The sequence below is a fragment of the Neofelis nebulosa genome, chromosome 5 (assembly GCF_028018385.1).
Source record: "Neofelis nebulosa isolate mNeoNeb1 chromosome 5, mNeoNeb1.pri, whole genome shotgun sequence".
NCBI classification, from domain to species: Eukaryota; Metazoa; Chordata; class Mammalia; order Carnivora; family Felidae; genus Neofelis; species Neofelis nebulosa.
This window is the reverse complement of record NC_080786.1, coordinates 91,888,599-91,907,156: the sequence shown is the minus strand read 5'-3', so window position 1 is coordinate 91,907,156 and position 18,558 is coordinate 91,888,599. Positions and strand designations below refer to the sequence as shown.

At 36.8% G+C, this 18,558-nt stretch overlaps 2 protein-coding genes across 15 annotated transcripts in view; one reads left to right on the top strand and one right to left on the bottom strand.

Moving 5' to 3' along the window:
- IQCB1 (IQ motif containing B1) overlaps positions 1-17,355 on the bottom strand; it is a 65,061-nt gene extending 47,706 nt beyond the window's left edge. Inside the window, exons 1-6 of one of the 11 annotated variants that reach the window (XM_058731221.1) lie at positions 17,285-17,355; positions 16,692-16,774; positions 12,173-12,282; positions 11,778-11,940; positions 9,652-9,781; positions 4,733-4,826 (exon numbers count right to left, since the gene is read on the bottom strand). In XM_058731221.1, coding sequence (XP_058587204.1) covers positions 4,733-4,826; positions 9,652-9,781; positions 11,778-11,940; positions 12,173-12,272 — 487 coding nt within the window. In that variant the 5' untranslated portion in view covers positions 12,273-12,282; positions 16,692-16,774; positions 17,285-17,355. Of the gene's footprint in view, positions 1-4,732; positions 4,827-9,651; positions 9,782-11,777; positions 11,941-12,172; positions 12,283-16,526; positions 16,641-16,691; positions 16,775-17,202 lie in introns of those variants that run through there. The other 10 variants (XM_058731219.1, XM_058731225.1, XM_058731228.1 and 7 more) reach the window with 10 other exon arrangements.
- Positions 17,356-17,433: 78 nt separating this feature from the next.
- The window catches only part of EAF2 (ELL associated factor 2), a 39,480-nt gene continuing 38,355 nt past the window's right edge, over positions 17,434-18,558 (top strand). For 2 of the 4 annotated variants that reach the window (XM_058731232.1, XM_058731231.1), the window contains exon 1: positions 17,445-17,659. In XM_058731232.1, the coding sequence (XP_058587215.1) occupies positions 17,551-17,659 (109 nt within the window). In that variant the 5' untranslated portion in view covers positions 17,445-17,550. Of the gene's footprint in view, positions 17,660-18,558 lie in introns of all 4 variants that reach the window. The other 2 variants (XM_058731233.1, XM_058731234.1) reach the window with 2 other exon arrangements.

Below are 18,558 nucleotides of genomic sequence, written 5' to 3'. Positions count from 1 at the left end.
AGGTTCTGAGAAGCCAGTTTTGAAGACCTGACACTGGATGCTTCTGTTAAGTTGCTTAACCTCTCAGAACTCCCATTTCTTCAACTGTAAAACAAGAATAGCTCTTTCATAGACTACTGATGAATGTCCTACAACCTACCCTACTGAATAGGTTCCCAGTAAATGTCAGTTTCTACTCCCTTCTCCATTAACTGATCAGAATTACAATTAAAGTGGGATCAGGTGTGCAGGCAAGGCAATTCTGTGAATACTATCCTAGCTTCCACAAAACAACTTTACTCTTTGCCTCTTCTTTCTCCTGAAAGAATATATTGATTTCTTTCACATACTAATTACTGTTTTTCCATTTACAAAGTCCAATATTTCAATATTTTACTAAACATCAATTTTTTTAACATTTAGCAACTTCAAAAAAAATTCCACTATTAAATATTTCTATGGCTTCTTATTTTCTATTACTTCAACAGTAAAAGACTTCTTTTTTATAACTGGAATAAGTATATTATTTCCTTTTTGTCTACTTAAAGATGTTTTATTAGTAACTCTTTTTAATTAATTAATTTCAGAGAGAGAGAGGGTGTGAGTGAGGGGGAGACAGATAGAGAGAGAAGCAGGACTCAACTGAAGTGGGGCTTGTGCTCACCCAAAGCAGGGCTCCAGCTCACTCAAAGTAGGGCTAGAACTCGCGAACTGTGAGATCATGACCTGAGCCAAAGTCAGATGCTTAAGTGACTATGCCTTGCCCTTAGTATCTCTTTGTAATTCTGAATTCACTGAACTCGTGATATGCAGTGTGTGTGTGTGTGTGTGTGTGTGAGCTTATCTTTTTTCTATACTGGAAAAAGTTATGCTAAAATAATTTTAGTCATTCCATCTTATTTTTACACTGTTTTATATTATTACAGAATTTATTTTTGGAGCCTCTGTTCTGTTTTTCAAGTGTAGTTGTTTTTATTGAGTGTGAGATAACTATTTGGTCCCCCAAACAAAAATACTTGTGCCCATTTAATTAACCTTCTTATAATGAATGCTTCAAACCTTCACAAGAGTAGAGAGAATAAATCATGATTCTACATGCATTCAACTTTAACAATGATCAACTTATGACCAATCATCTTTCACCAAGCCTATCCACTTCCAGCCTCCCATTTTATTTTGAAGCTAATCCAATACATCAATTATTTTATCCACAAATACTTCAAGATATACTCCCAAAAGATATGATTAAAAAATAAAACATAACCATATCTAAACTGAATGTTTTTTTTTTCTTTTTAATGTTTATTCATTTTTGAGACAGAGACAGAGCGTGAGCAGGGGAGGGGCAGAGAGGGAGACACAGAATCTGAAACAGGCTCCAGGCTCCAAGCGGGGCTCATGAGATCATGACCTGACCATGAAATCATGATCAAGACCTGAGCCGAAGTCGGACGCCCAACCGATGGGGCCACCCAGAAGCCCCGAATAATGATTTAATTTTATCAGATATCCAGTCAGTGCTCCAATTTCCAATTATTTTGTGGATTTTTAAAGTTTGTTTGAATCAAGATATAAATAAGTTCCACAATTACAAATATTATACATAGTAACTGGTTATCTTTCAAATTTCTTTTAAACTATGGACTTTTTTTTCTTACAATTTATTTGTTGACAAAACTATATCAATTGTCTTAGGAGGTTCCCATGGTCTAGATTTATTAACTGCATTCCTGGGGTGTAATTTAGTGTTTCTCTGACCTTCTATAAATGGGTCATTGGAGCTAGTGGATCAAAATGATTCAGGTTTGAATTTTTTTAATTTTTTTTTTTCAACGTTTTTAATTTATTTTTGGGACAGAGAGAGACAGAGCATGAACGGGGGAGGGGCAGAGAGAGAGGGAGACACAGAATCCGAAACAGGCTCCAGGCTCCGAGCCATCAGCCCAGAGCCTGACGCGGGGCTCGAACTCACTGACCGTGAGATCGTGACCTGGCTGAAGTCAGACGCTTAACCGACTGCGCCACCCAGGCGCCCCTCAGGTTTGAATTTTTGACATCTACATTTCATATGTGAGGTTATGTTGAGCCATTAGGAGGTACTTCTCAAATTTTGACAGTGATGGATGATTAATTCCTAAATCTGTTCACTTACTAACAGTTGTACAATGGCAGTATCTATCTTACCTTTTTCACCTATTGGAATAGTTTTATAAAGAGAAATTTCTCCTCATCAAGACATAAGAAAAGGCAAGAGAAACTCTGGATTCTTCATTTACCAGTTTTCAAAATGAATTGGTTCCCTAGTAGACTTTAATGGTAATTTTTTAAATAGTTGATATATTTTTATCCTCAGTAGTTATTATCCTTATTACTGTTCTAATTTCCCATTTTTGGCTAATAGAAGCCTCCTTATTTTGGCTCCTGAATCCTTTTCACAGAATCCCAATAAATTGTGTGTGTGTGTTTTTATTAACTTGTTTTATTTTTTATAATCCCAATAAATTTTGCTTGCTTCCTTTCTATCTGGTATACAAAATACCTTGCATATTTTCTGTCTCAGACCTTTAGTCTGCCATTTCTATAAGAGCTGATTCTTTTTAGAGAGAAAGGTTATAGGAAACCCCAATTTTGTACCCATTTATTTTTTTGTATATGAATCTCACAACCATGTAATTTAGTTTTAATACAAACTTTATTGATATTTTAAATCTACAGAATAACCTGAGGAACAGTCACATTTGTTGTCATTACTATTTCTGGAAGAAAAAAAACAGCATATTTTAAAAGTTATTCAAGTATTCTCTCTCTTGCTATCTCTCATTTTACTAGGCCTTTTACCACCCATTATAGTATAGTAAAACTAAGTACTTTATATTTTTGGTAAAACAGTTGTTTACATTGAGAACTTTATAATATTTGTTTCATAATGGGAAATTAATAGATAATGCTTTAAAAGAAAAGGAAGTAACTAAGTATTTAAAAAAAAGAGAGAGAGAGAGAGAGAGTGGGAGAGAGACTATTCATCAGGGTTTCAGAGGACCTGGTTTCTGGGTCTACTTAGTTTCAAAAGGATATAACCACCCAAAGTATTAGTTGCAATAGTTGTTGCAATAATTAGTTGCTGCCTTTGGAAAATGGGAAATGAAGTGAGGCACAAGGGCCAGGGTTTGTTTTTAACAATCCTTATAGAACTATTTGATTCTTTATGTGCATGCATAATATTCTGAAAAAATTAAATTAAAAATAAAAATTCAATTCTATTTTCACCTTCTAAAAAAAGTCAGTGTTCTTCTATTTTTCTTATAGTTACATTTATCTTAGATTAAATCTTTCAAAAGGATAGAATGTTGCCACAATTATCATTAAAGATTACTTCCCCAGTCTTAAGAAAACATAAAACACGTTTATATTTCTCAAGTGTAGAAATATCCTATAAAATAACTATCAAGTTCAGTAAAATGTCAATATATAAAAGCTTACTCCTACATGAATAGTTAGGCTATGAATTAAATCATATATGCTCTGTACATAGGGATTTCTCTCACACTAAATCTAAAATACAGATGCAATCTTTGGAGCTTAGAAAAAACATTTTCTCTAAGTTGCTAAAATTATCATCCAAAGAAGACTTCCAGATGGCCAACCGACACATGAAAAAATGCTCAACATCACTCATCATGAGGGAAATACAAATCAAAACCACAATGAGATACCACCTCACACCTGTCAGAATGGCTAAAATGAACAACTCAGGCAACAACAGATGTTGGCGAGGATGTGGAGACAGGATCTCTTTTGCACTGCTGGTGGGAATGCAAACTGATGCAGCCACTCTGGAAAACAGTATGGAGGTTCCTCAAAAAATTAAAAATAGAACTACCCTATGACCCAGCAATTGCACTAGTAGGTATTTATCCAAGGGATACAGGTGTGCTGTTTCGCAGGGGCACGTGCACCCCAATGTTTACAGCAGTTCTATCAACAATAGCCAAAGTAGGGAAAGAGCCCAGATGTCCATCGATGGATGAATGGATAAAGAAGATGTGGTGTATATATATATATACAAGTATACTTGCTGAGTATTACTCGGCAATCAAAAAGAATGAAATCTTGTCATTTGCAGTTATGTGGATGGAACTAGAGGGTATTATGCTAAGCAAAATTAATCAGAGAAAGATAAATAGCATACGACTTCACTAATTTGAGGACTTGAAGATACGAAACAGAGGAACATAAGGGAAGAGAAGCAAAAATAATATAGAAACAGAGAAGCAGACAAAATATAAGAGACTCTTAAATATGGAGAACAAACAGAGGGTTATTGGAGGGGTTGTGGGGGGGGGGTGGGCTAAATGGGTAAGGGGCATTAAGGAATCTATTCCTGAAATCATTGTTGCACTATATGCTAACTAACTTGGACGTAAATTAAAAAATAAAACTTTAAAAAAAATTAAAAAATTATCATTAATCCTTATCTTTGATTTGCTAAATAGTAAGAGCTAAGAAAAAATTATATTTAAATAATATTTAAGCAATTTTCTCCTTAATATTCACATCGTCAATGTTGACTATTTAAAACTGGAATGTACAGATGGGCGTTTATTTTTTTGTGTGTGTGGTTATTTCAACGTAGTTTCATTTAACTGTGGTTATCTGTATAGTTAATGAGATATTTATTTTTGAAAAAAAAAAAAAAGCTGTTAGCAGGTACTTTACAATGATTATCAGTTACCTTAAAAATCTTTTCTCTTACCATTTTGGATGAGTTGAACATGGCCTCCCAAAAGCCAGAAGAGAGAATCAGTCACAATTTGGAAAAAGCGTAGTAATTCATCTTTTTCTTCCCCCTTAATACACATAACACAAACACAAACCCAATTTACTTTTCTGTAATTGCTTTATTTAAAAAAAAAAAAAAAAAGAAGAGAAACTTCTCTTGGGGGGAATCAAGAGAACCTGGTTGCTGGATCTTACTTAGTTATTTATGATCTTGTAGCCTTTAGTTTCTTAATTTATAAAACTTGTGTTACAGGCTGGCAATACCTACCTACTCTACTTACTAGAGAAATGGTTGTTACCCAGAGGTCAAATGAGACAATATATAAACTGTATAAGAACTACAAGTTGATATATTAGGATTTCTCAACACTGGCTATGCATCAGAATCACTGTGGAGCTTTTTTTAAAATTAAATATAGTATATCCATGTACAGGCTTTAACCCAAACAATTTGAATCTCCAAAGTCAAAGTCTGAACATCTGTATTTTTACAAAGTTAGGTGGCTGATTTGATTATGCAGTTAGGTTTGAAAATCACTGTTATATGCAAATGTAGATGTCAGCATGTAAAGCATTATTATTAGCACATTTCAGTTGCAGCTTCTAATCTATAACTCCATGAGAGCAGAGACCAAGTTACTTGGCTCTCCATTAGACATTCAGTGTCTAAAATAGTTCCAAACATAGTAAGTGTTCAATCAGTATTTAGTCTACAAATAAATGACAATTTTTTCTGATTCTTCCTTTCTGGAAAATAGGGTGATTAGTATATTAGAATATATGTCATAATAGCAAATAAACAGATTTTGTTCACAATTCTGTCATTTACTGGCCATGTAACTTCAGTGGAAAGTTGTATAAAGGCCACTAATTTTACCCAGGTCTTAAACATTTGTACTCTAGCACAAAAGTAACAATCACAACAGCAAAGGCATTATGATTGCAATGATTATTATAATAATAAAAGCATGTTCTTCCTATTATTTTAGCACAGGGTTAGGTAGGTGCTTAAATAGACATGTGCTAACTTAAATACAACAACAATCAAAAAAACCAAAATCTAAAAAAGAAAGAAATGTCGCATTAGGTCAAGAAATACTTTAGTCCAGGGGCGCCTGGGTGGCGCAGTCGGTTAAGCGTCCGACTTCAGCCAGGTCACGATCTCGCGGTCAGTGAGTTCGAGCCCCGCGTCAGGCTCTGGGCTGATGGCTCGGAGCCTGGAGCCTGTTTCGGATTCTGTGTCTCCCTCTCTCTCTGCCCCTCTCCCGCCCGTTCATGCTCTGTCTCTCTCTGTCCCAAAAATAAATAAAAAACATTAAAAAAAAAAAAAAAAGAAATACTTTAGTCCAGTAAAGTGCCTTTGCCAGTTTCACCAAAAGACACAGCAGAAAGAGCGTGGTAATCTTCATTGTTGTCAATCTCAAAGAATAGTGCAGAGCCCTTAGACTTCCTTTTTTCCTTAAAAAACCCATTAGATAATGCCACCCATAAATTCATGGCTTCTGAGACTGGTTAACAAAATTTACCCTAAGTCACTTCAAAATTTTGGGGTAGGTATTTTTCTTATGGCAATATGTAAATGTATGTGTACGTGTGTATATTTTAACCAGTTTGCAGTTTAGGCCAGATCATTCTGTGTATGTCCCACCATGTGATCTAATACCTATATGTCAGCTAATTAAAAAAAAATTTTTTTTTAATGTGTTTGGTTCTTTAGACAATGAGTTTGGCTTTTTTTTTTTTAATGTTTATTTATTTTTTAGAAAGAGCACACATGTGAGCACATGAGCAGGGGAGGGGCAGAGAGAGGGAGACAGAGGATCCAAGCAGGCTTCACATTGTTAGTGCAGAGCCCAAGGCACATCTCAAACTCACCAGTGAACCGTGACATGAGCCAAAGTTGGATGCTTAACTGACTGAACCACCCAGGTGCCCCCAATATTTTTTTGATTGGGAAACACTTAGGTAGATAAAACTTATAAATTCAGTTTTCTTGTAATCTTTTTTTATTATTATTTAAGAAAGAGAGAGAGAGAATCTTAAGCAGGCTCCACACTCAGCACAGAGTCTGACATGGGGCTCGATCCCACCATCCTGGGAACATGACCTGAGCCAAAATTAAGAGTTGGATGCTTAACTGACTGAGCCACCCAGACACCCCTGTAATCTCCTTTATATCTATTTTCATTTTGTTCTGTGGTAAAGTGGCCCTCTTTTGCTGTAGTTTACCCCCTTTAATGTATTACTGAAGGAGTTTTCCTTTCTATACAAACACCATAATAAAGAATAGGAAAGTATTATGAAAAGTTTTAAAGGACTACGTAAATGAAAAGACCGTAATTACTATTGCCCCTAATATTAAATAAAAATACTCTCAAGAAAACATAAAGCTGTCTTAACGGTCTGAGCTATTCATGAGATAGAAATTATTTTACAGGGACGCCTGGGTGGCTCAGTCAGTTAAGGGTCTGACTTTAGCTCAGGTCATGATCTCACAGTTTGTGAGTTCGAGCCTCCCCATCGTCGGGCTCTGTGCTGACAGCTCAGAGCCTGGAGCCTGTTTCAGGTTCTGTCTCTCTCTCTTTCTGCTCCTCCCCCACTCACACTCTGTCTCTCCTTCAAAAATAAACAAACCTTAAAAAAATTTAAAAGAAGGGGCACCTGGGTGGCTCAGTCGGTTAAGCGGCTGACTTTGCCTCAGGTCATGATCTCGCGGTCCGTGAGTTCAAGCCCCGCGTCGGGCTCTGTGCTGACAGCTCAGAGCCTGGAGCCTGTTTCAGATTCTGTGTCTCCCTCTCTCTGACCCTCCCCTGTTCATGCTCTGTCTCTCCCTATCTCAAAAATAAATAAAACGTTAAAAAAAATTTAAAAGAAAAAAGAAATCATTTTACAAAGGAGAAAACAGGTACAGTGAAATCAAGTCATCTGCCCAAGAACCCATAGTTAATTTGTGGCACAGCCAGGAAAAGAAATCAAGTCTAACACAAATTCCCATAGTTTGTGCGGCTTTAACTGACTTGAATTAAGTCTAGAAATATATAAAATTTATTTATTGCTACCAACCTCAAAATGCCAATGGAGATGCTGGAAGAATTTGTGACCTATTATTACATAGAAAGCCTATATACTCTACTACTAAGTTAAATTCTCTGTCAACAATAGTTTAAAACAATTTTTTTTTAATGTTTACTTATTTTTGAGAGACACACACACACAGTATAGGCAGGAGAGGGGCAGAGAGAGAGGGAGACACAGAATTCAAAGCCGGATCCAGGTTCTGAGCTGAGAGCACACAGCCCAACATGGGGCTCGAACTCACAAACCGCGAGATCATGACCTGAGCCGAAGTTGGATGCTTAACCAACTGAACCACCAAGGTGCCCCTGTCAACAATACTTCTTATACTCAAACTACTATCTCATCCATATTGTATGTCTCATTCAATTTCATTCATAATTTTTTAATTTGTTGTTTTTTAAATTAAAAATAGAGCTGTCTTATGTTTCCTAAAGAAATATCTAAATATCTTGCCGACTTTATTAGCCTAGGTGTTAAGTATAAGACTATGTCTATTCTTTATACTTCAAGCACCTCAAATGAAATTTAATATCCCTTGATGACCCAGTTATTTTTCTTCATAACTCCCAAAAGTTGTTAATCTGTTCAAAATTTAATATAGCAGTAGGCCAAATGTACATATAGCCAAGAAATATTACAAGATAAAGAAGTTTCAGCTGTGTGCACTTACGACTTCTTTAAGTATTATAACTAAATTGATCTGATATTCACAGAACATTCCACACAACAAACAGAGTTCACTTTCAAGTATACAGGCAGTCCTTACTTTTTGCATGGTACCATGTTAAATGAAACTTGTGCCATATCAAAATCTTTACATGTTTCTGATATGCATGAGTTTCAATCAAGATAGCACTGTGCAAAGCAAGGACTGCTTGTAATGAAACATTCACCAAGATAAAAGTGCCATAAAACAAGTCTGAAAAAATTTCAAAGGATTGAAATGATACAGAGTATGTTATCTGACCACAATAGAATTCAAGTAGAAATCAGTAACAATAAAATATCAAGAAAATTCACTCATATGTGGAATTTAAAAATAAAACAATCATGGAGGGAAAGAGAGGGGCAAACCAAGAAAGACTCAACTATAGAGAACAAACTGATGGTTACCAGAGGGGAGGTGGGTGGGAGGATGGGTTAAATAGGTGATGGGGATTAAGGAGTGCACTTGTGATGAGCACCAGGTGTTATATGGAAAGTTGACTCACTAAACTGTACACTTGAAACTAATATTACACTGCATGTTAACTAACTGGAATTTGAATAAAAACTTTAAAAACAGAAAATTCTCAAATATTTGGATATTAAGCAACATATTTCTAAGTAATCTGTGGGTTAAAAAAAAAATAGTACATACAGCATTTAGCACAATCCACCCAAGAAATACTTGCTGGACTTAGTAAGCCCTATGTTTGAGTTGAAATATTTTGACTACAGAAGATCTGAAAGATCAAACAGAAAGTTCACCTTTATTGTTCTGTGCCACAGAAGCTATTAGAAAAGTACTGGGCCACAGAACAATACTTTCCTCTACTGTTAAGTAGGTGTATTTTAGAAAGATGCTATGGAAATAAATGTCTATGGGTGCTGCTCAAAGTTGAGAAGCAAAGCAGATTCTTCAAAAAGTCATATGGTATACTTCAGCCAGCACTTTAAAATTTCACACATAGAGGCTTTTTTGGTTATAATTTCAAAAATGTTTGGATCCACTATTCTAATTGTACTTTCAGCCAAATACTGCACATGTGAAAAATAATGTGGAACATCTTCTCAAGAATTTTGGCTATTAAAATCCTGAATAAACACATATACCTTAGCTGCATTGATGAAACATGTTTGCAATCGCCTCCCCAAAACCAGAAAATTTTCTGCAGCTGATGGAAGCAATTCATTGTAAAATTCCTCTGCATCTTCTCCTGGCTCCAAGCCCACACAGCAATGACTAAAATAAGAGCACAAGTCTGTGACTGTTTGTTTTAATTATAAATTTCAGTTGAATGCTAGAGCTTCTATAGACAACACTGTGCCTTAATGAGAATTTTTAGTTATCTCTTTTGTTGTCAAGCCAATAAAGAACTTTTGCTGGAAAATTAGCATTACAACTTTCTGGAGAAGTAAGTCCAGTGGTGTGAACTTTGTCTGTACTGAGAGCTAGGACTCATATGTCCTAAAAACCTACTTGTCAGCTTTTTGGGAAACAAAATACACCTGATTCACAATAAAGAGAAACAAGGCAAGTTTTCAGTGAATGAGCTATAAACACTCTAAAAGCAATACAATACCTTGGGAGTCTAATTCATGAAAAACATTTGTGTTGATACCTTTGAGACATCTGATAGCTGAAAAATACCCAGGGTAGGATTAGTCTACAAGGGACAGATGAAGAAATCAAATACTCTAATACCAATTCTACTCTCCAACAGATCTATTTTCTTAAACTGCAAAATATCTGACTACACATTCCTTATATCAGAAGAGTAAACCACAAAAACCTTGCTTTATTAGGGACACTTTACAATTTATGTTAAAGTAGATAAAGTCATTTAGAGAAATGAGTCCTCTTGAAACTTCACATAAAAGTCACTCCCTAGATATGAAATGGGTATATTCAAAGCTCTTGATAATAAAAAGTATTGGTGTAGACTAATACTAACAAGAGTCCCCAACCCAAGACTGATCTCTAATGAGTAAACACTGCTGTTAGAGGCTTTTCAACATGTGAAGATGACACTGATAAGCAATAGTGACTACATATGAGTATGCTAAAATTTAGCTGGTTGACACTCAATGTACTTTTGTTTTTGCACATCAATCCTAAAATTTATGGACAAACATTCACATGTATCAGTTTCTCTTTTTACTTTCGTTCCTAAAAATTATTTAAGAGTACCTACTTTGATTGTGGACATTAATTTAAAAAATTATGTTTTTTGTATATGCACAAACATGGGGATTTTTTTTTTAATGTTTTTATTTATTTTTGAAGGAGAGAGACAGAGCATGAGCGGGGGAGGAGCAGACAGAGAGGAAGACACAGAATTTGAAGCAGGCTCCAGGCTCTAAGCTGTCAGCACAGAGCCCGATGTGGGGCTCAAACCCAAACTGAGATCATGACCTGAGCTGAAGCTCGACGCTCAACCGATTGAGCCACCCAGGCACCCCATACGTGGGGATTTCTTAAGACTTGGATTCCACCAAGATATGTGTATCTGTTAATAGTTTTTTCTAACTATACATGTTGAATCCAGCCTTTATGTAGTAACAAATTAGGAATGAGCAGTTTTGAAAGGTAAGATTCCAATTAGTAATACAGGTGTTTAGTTACTTAATTAGAAAGTGGCTTAGGCACTGAGAACAACTGGTTTATTTTATTATCTCCTTTAAAAATAAAAGATTTTGATCTTCTAAATTTTATGGACAGGATTTTGGTTACCTAATGAAATATACAATTGAGATAGCTAAATCAATACAACATAAAATGACTAGCTTTTGTATCTGTTCTCCTATAGTACTTTGCTTACATCTTTCATCTTAGCACCTATTTCATTTAGCCTTGTATGATAAAGTCACATGACTGTCATCCCATGTCTACTGTAAGTTTTTCCAGTATAGAGCCAGTGCCTTAAAAATCTTCATTTCTTCATATATTCCTTAGTGAATAAAGAGTCTGTTAAGTACTTGGGACTCAGTGGTGAGCAAAAGACGTGATCACCATCTTCACAGGACTTATGTAGCAAAATTTTAGATAGTGAAATATTCACAAATACAGTTAGTTACAAAGAGTAATATATGGTATAAAGGAGGAAAAGTACAACCATAACCTACCACAGAAGGTTGCCAATTCTTGTTAAGCAGATGAATAAAGAGAAGCAAATGTTGAAAATGAGAATCTACTACTATATCCCTCAAGAACAGGAGGACTCATTGCTTCATTTTACCTTAATATCTGTGTAAGCTGGGAAATTGTAGTCCAACCACCCTGGATTCGAGAACAATCTTGACTGAGGACCAAAAGGCAATACTGAATGAGGTCATAACAATATATATCTTGTTTTATTTTCTTCAACTCTGAGCTTCCTAAAGGTGTGTTGTTTATTATTTCTAAGGCAAAAGGAAAGAAGATATACTTATTTCTGCTCAATAAATCCAAGACTTTTGTATTTTTATAGTTTGAATAATAACTAAACTTACTTTAAAAAGGAAACATAGCACTTTCTTATCACAATGTTAAGATTTTTCTGAACAAATCAGAAACAAATGCTAAAACTATACCCATGATGGAATTGTTTTGTTCCTTAAATAGTGTTAGCTAATCACAAAAAGATTTCCTTACCTTTTAACTTCAACAGTATAATAGGGACATTCTGCTCAGGACTGTTTGCAACTTCCGCAGCTAGAGATAAGATCCTTGGGTCTGTACCTGTTGGTTTCATTTCTTATTGCCTATATTTTAACAGAATCAGAAAGATAAAGGTCAAACAGCCCTAAAACATTTGCTCCCTAAATAATGTTTGAAAAATAGTTTCAATATAAAATTTGTTTTGTTTGCTTTGAGAAGTGAAGGATAGATTTTTCAATTTCTTCCTTACAGGAGATTCTAATGTTTCTAATTGGAATACCTATAAAGAGCTAGAGACTCCTATAACTTACTATGACAGCTACAGCAGGTATTATTTATCGCGCACTAGGAGTCAGGAACAGTGCTAGATACTCCACATTCACTCTCTCTAATCTGCACAATAATCCTGGGATAGAAATTAATTTCTTTGATCATAAAAGAGACACTGAATGTGCAGAAAAGAGCTAACATAGCTTGAGACAAAGTTGGCCCTTGCCTGATGCCAAGACTGGCCCCTGGCTGGTGAACTTGGATTTCAGAAGGGTTTCCACCATTCCCTAACAAGAGTGGCTCACTGTACCTAAAGTATTTGTGAAAACAATGTGATTTATGCAGAATGCCTGCTCATTCCAAAAGCTTGGAATTCTGGTACTTGGTAGTAGACGATGCCTATATGACCACCTCCAATAAAGACCCTTATCACTGAGTATCTAGTGAGCTTCCCTGGTAGACAACACTTCAAAATGTGACAGTTCATTATAGGAAGAATTAAGTGTGTCCTATACGAACCTACTGGGAGAAGACTTTTGGAAATTTGCACCGGTTTTCCTCTGGATTTTGCCCCATTTGCCTTTTCTCTTTGATGATTTTGCTTTGTATCCCTTCACTGTAAATCACAGCCACAAATACGACTATATCCTAAGAGGTGTCAGCCCTCCCAGTGAATCACTGAACCTTGGGTTGGTCTTGGGGATCCTCAACACACAACTCAGAAATGGGACGTAATTATAAGATAACAAAAGCTTATTAATAAATAGCATAGTAAATCAAATTATCTTTGTTATTATTATTATTATTCTCATATTAGTGTAGTCTTGCCTTCAGGAGTAGAATCCTGTGATTCATAACTTACATACAACACTCAGTGCTCATCCCAACAAGTGCCCTCCTTAATGTCCATCACCCATTTTGCCCACCCCCCCATCAACCCTCAGTTTGTTCTCTTATGGTTTGCCTCCCTGTCTCTTCTCTTCTTGTTCCTTCCCTTCCCCTAAGATCTTGTTAAGTTTCTCAAATTCCACACATGAGTAAAATCATGTGTTATCTTTCTCTGACTTATTTTGCTTAGCATAATACCCTCCAGTTCCAACCAAGTTGTTACAAATGGCAAGATTTCATTCTTTTTCATCACCATAAAATCAATTACCTTAAAATTAAATATAAGACACATCCCAATTCAATTTGCTGTTTACCACACTCAAAGCTCAACGGTATCATTATTTAACAAAAAGTACAATCTTCACTTACAATAAAAGCCAACATATATTAAGTATTTTACTATGAACTAAGCACTGTACTAAGTGCTTTTGCACACATTATCTTACTTCTCACAAGACTATGAGGTAGAGGCTGTAATCATCTCATTTTACAGATATGAAAAATAAACTTTGAAGGAACCTATCATGGTTCCACCAGCATCTGGTGGAGTCCGTATTCAAATCCAGATCAGTCTGACTCCAAAGTCTGTGGTTTTAGATACAATGTTCATTATATTCCCTTCCATGTAAAATAATAAAAAACACAAATGACATACTTTTAACTCACTTATTTTTAGGTATTATTCTTCAAAATTGGCACCAAAACTGCCCTTTATATTGAGGAGTTGGCCATAAAATAAGCATCGAAATGTCATCCTTTTTAGGTAAAATATAAATCATTAAAACATAAATTTTCTGAAAATATTTCAAAGAAAGTCCAGCACAACTCCTGGTGTCACTCCTGTCACACAGTAGGCATGCTACTTCCCAAGAGAGTGGATACAGTTATCTCACGCTTTCCAATGGTTGCATTATGCTATCTTCCTTTGTAAGAGTGCATCAAAATATATTTAAACCATTCCCTCTATTGGAGGTCATTCAGAGTATGCTATTACCAGCAATGCTGCAATGACTATGAATGTACACATCTTTATGCACTCATGCTAGTATCTTGCAGGATGAATTTCCCTTGAAGTCAGATGGCTGGGTGGCAGGATATAAATTTTTTAAATTTTGATTAGATGGTACCTTTGAAATATGTGTTTCAAATTATACTTCCTCTAACAACATATGACGGTGTTCTTTTTACTATGCCCTCACTGATACATACTGCTATCTTATACATTTCTACCAATCTACTAGATGGAAAATGATATCATCTTTAATTTGTATTGCTTTGATTATTAGACAAGTTAGGCACATTTCATGTTCACTGGTTATTTCTTCTTTAATATATTTTCTATTCATATCCTTCAACAATTTTCCTACTGGATTATTCTTTTGTAGAAGCTTTCAGCTTTTCATATATGGATATGAACCTTTACCTTTTATACTAGGTGTAAACAATTTATGTAATTTATTTTTTTTAAGTTTCATTATGGTGTCTTCACCACAGTTTCACAATTTTCACGTAGTCGAATATAACAATCTTTTCCTCTATGACTTCTACTTTGGTATCATTCTTAGAAGGGTCCTCCTTAACCCTAAGAGTTGAAATACAGTCTCTTAGACTCTTAAATATGGAGAATAGAGGGTTACTGGAGGGGTTGTGGGAGGGGAGACGGGCTAAATGGGTAAGGGGCATTAAGGAATCTACTCCTGAAATCATTGTTGCACTATATGCTAACTTGGATGTAAATTAAAAAAATAAATTAAATAAAAATTTAAAAATAAATAAATAAATAAAATATAGTCTCAACTTTTTTCTGGTGCGTTTATGGGTTTGTTTTAGTTAGATCTTCGTTTACTTATATCTTTATATATTCAATACACATTTAAGTTATTTGTGAATGGTGTAAGACAGAAATATAACAATATTTTTTAAGTTAGATGAGGATATAGATTTGTGGAAAAGAACAAATGCATACAGCTGTTATAAATTCCTGAGGTAATATGTCATCAGTAGACCTAAACAAAGCAATGTGAAATGTCACTTGGGGTATTTTCCAACTCTATTTAGTTCATTAACCTGTTTGGTTAGGTTTTTTTGGTTTTTTCTTTATTCCTGGACTCGTACAACCTGGTTCATTTTAATACGTTTGGTGAAAATTCACACTAGAAGGTAAGTTTCATGACAGCAAAGCTTAGACCATCCTTGGTGGCTGCCTTCTTATCTCTCTTGTTCACTGCCATATTCCCAGAGACTAGACTAGTGCCTTTGCCCATACCTGGTAAGTACTTAATAAACATATGTTGAAAGAATGAATGAATGCACAAACTTTGGGCACTCCAAAAGTCAATTTCTTGACTCTGCTTTTCTCTTTATTAGGATTATGGAAACCTCAGATTTCTAATTGGAATCTTTTTCATGTAAAATAGGCTTAAAGCACTGTTGTTGCACTCTGGCTAACATAATAAAAGATCACTGAAACATCATCATCACCAAACGTGTGTAGAGCACTATGTTAGATACATAGATCATAAACATTTTATACAGGACAGAGTCCCTGTTCATGTGTCGGCTGGGAAAGAAAAGTACACACACACATGTACGTATATGTAAAATAATTATATAAAATATTTTAAGTGCCAAATAGATGACACAGATGATAAGAAAACAGACCAGAGACTCAGAGGACTGGGCTTCTCTGAACCAGTTTTCTTACCAGTAAACAAAATTCCTACTTTCTAGAATAATTCAAGATTTAGAAAAGAAAGCAGAAACCAAGGATGTTTCTAAAATGTTGCCAGATAATAGAGTTATAATTCAATAACGATAACCATTTGGAGAGCTTTATGTGCTGTGAATTGTTTTAAATCCATTCATGTATTAATTCATTTAACCCTCTTAACAATTCTAAGGAATAAGCAGTATCATTCCCCCCACCCCTAATTTTAACGATGAGTATACTTTAGTTTGCATGAAGTCACACTGTAAAGTATGAAGCTAGGGTTCAAACCCAAAAATTCTGGCTCCAGAACCTGAAGCACTTAATTACCACACCAAACAGTCTGAATACACTTTATAAAAGAATTTACACAAGCAGATAGGTTTAGGGAAACACATTCACCTACTTGCCTAGAACAATAAATTGACAAATTTGGCTACGGTATAGGTTAAGCAACGGGGTAGAGTTTGATTACATACTTACCCTGAAAAACAACCACCCGTTATGGCAACCATCTGTAAACTCTCTCTTGGGTGCTTCTCTTCTAATATAACACTTCCCTCATCTTTACCATTAAACTCATGAACTTTTGACAGGACAAAAAAAAAAAAAAAAAAACAAGTATTTTTCAATTATTAATGCTATTACCCTGTTGCACAGCACGAACTCTGACCTTGTTTTTTTGGGAATTTCGTCTTCCTGGTCGTGCCGTTTACTGCCTCCAAAGATCACTGTGAAGGAAGTAAATAAAAGAAGGCTACCGAATGCAATCTCGTTGCAACTGATCCTAAACACCGTGATTTCTAACTTGTAATCTTTTCCCCCCATCCTCTTCATCCCGTCTCGATCCTAATACGCCCGAGAACTTCCTCTGGAACAGAAATCAGGAGTTGATTGCCCAGGTAACGGCGTCGCCTCCAGTCAAGTTCAAGGTCTGAGGTCGCAGGCTCCTTCATTCCGGATTCTAGACCCAGCTTCCGCGCTACCAGGCCTTGGGGCAAAACACCAGGCCTTGTGCCCCGCTTCCGCCCCTCCCCGGGCCTCAGTTGCCACTAGACATCTCCACAGAAAAGGCACAGATACTCCCGTTAGGAACTCCTAAGCACCGGGATACTTGGCCCAGAACCCCACCAGGCCTCCCAGCACCCGGGACTCTCACTCTCCCCAGTCGCCACCTCAGGCAGGTTACCTCACCCTGTCTTCGCGTTCTTCCTCCGAAGGACCCACCTCCCACCACGCACCTCAGCTGCGCGGCCTTTCCCAGGCGGCTTGCGTCGCAACGCGGGAAGGGGTCTGGAGGCGGGACCAGGATCCTCGGAGCTAGGGGGCGGGGCGCCCTTCTCCACGCAGCCAATCAGCACGCGAGAGGCTTCTGGGGGGCCGCGCGCGTCGGGCGCGGGGCGGAGTCTGGTGGCTGCCCCGGCCTCAGCAAGTGCAGCTGCTTCAGGATGAGGTGGCAGATGACAGTGAGCGCAGGTGGCGGAGGTAAAGTCAGAGCCAGGGGATAATGATGAATGGAGCTGCGGGACCCTCGCGCATCGATCATCGCGAGCGGGTTCTCAAGTTAGGCGAAAGTTTCGAGAAGAAGCCGCGCTGCGCCTTCCACACTGTACGCTGTGAGTGAGGACGATCCCCGGGAGAAAGGGGGACCTCTGGGGATGGGGACGTGGAGACATTAAACTTCTCGGAATTGTGATCCCACAAACCTCCTTACTCTGCTGGAGAATGGGGTGACCGGAGCTAACCGCTGTCCTGCCTGGAGTCCTAGGGGTTTCGTGGAAGAAGCCAGAGTTGAGCAGGTGTCGGTTGTAAACCCTGGGCAGAGAGATTCAAGTGAGACCAACAAGCAGAAAGGGAAACTTTGTGGAGGAGATCCGCAGGGGTGACTGTGGAGACGACGTGACTGGTGTATAATGCAGAGGTGATAGGAAGGTAGTTAGGTGACAGATGGAAGGATGCAAAGGGCCGAACAATTATGCAGGGTGAAGGTAGTACCTTGAGGCTGGTAGGGAAATATTCCTTCCCTTCTTCACTTTTTCTGTCGCTGACTGATGAGAGTTCTTGTTTAGTGTGTTCCTGGGTAGGTATTCTAAACCATTCCAGTAATCTGTAGCTCTTTTGGACCCCTGATTTCGTTCACCTATCAAATACTGATTATCAAAGTCTTGGAGGGTGTGTTATGCATTTCTTTTTTAGAAAGGTATTTACTTCCCTATGATCTCTCCTTTTGATTTCCTTTTGGTTGTCCTCTGGAAGTAGTTCTGGTAAATTACACTCTGTAATGTTCAGGTAGAAAGAGGATCTCTTTTGCTTTAATAGTTGGATGGTATAGATTCCAGGAAGGAAAATATAGCATATTATAATTTGGTATATAATTTGGTATGTAAAACATTTCATTCTTTGCATAATAACCCTCAGAATTATAGAGCGGAAAGGAAACTTTGAGATCTTTGAATCATAACCTCTTATTTTTCTGTGGCAAAATTGTAAAGTAGCTATTTTTTCACTTCCTTTC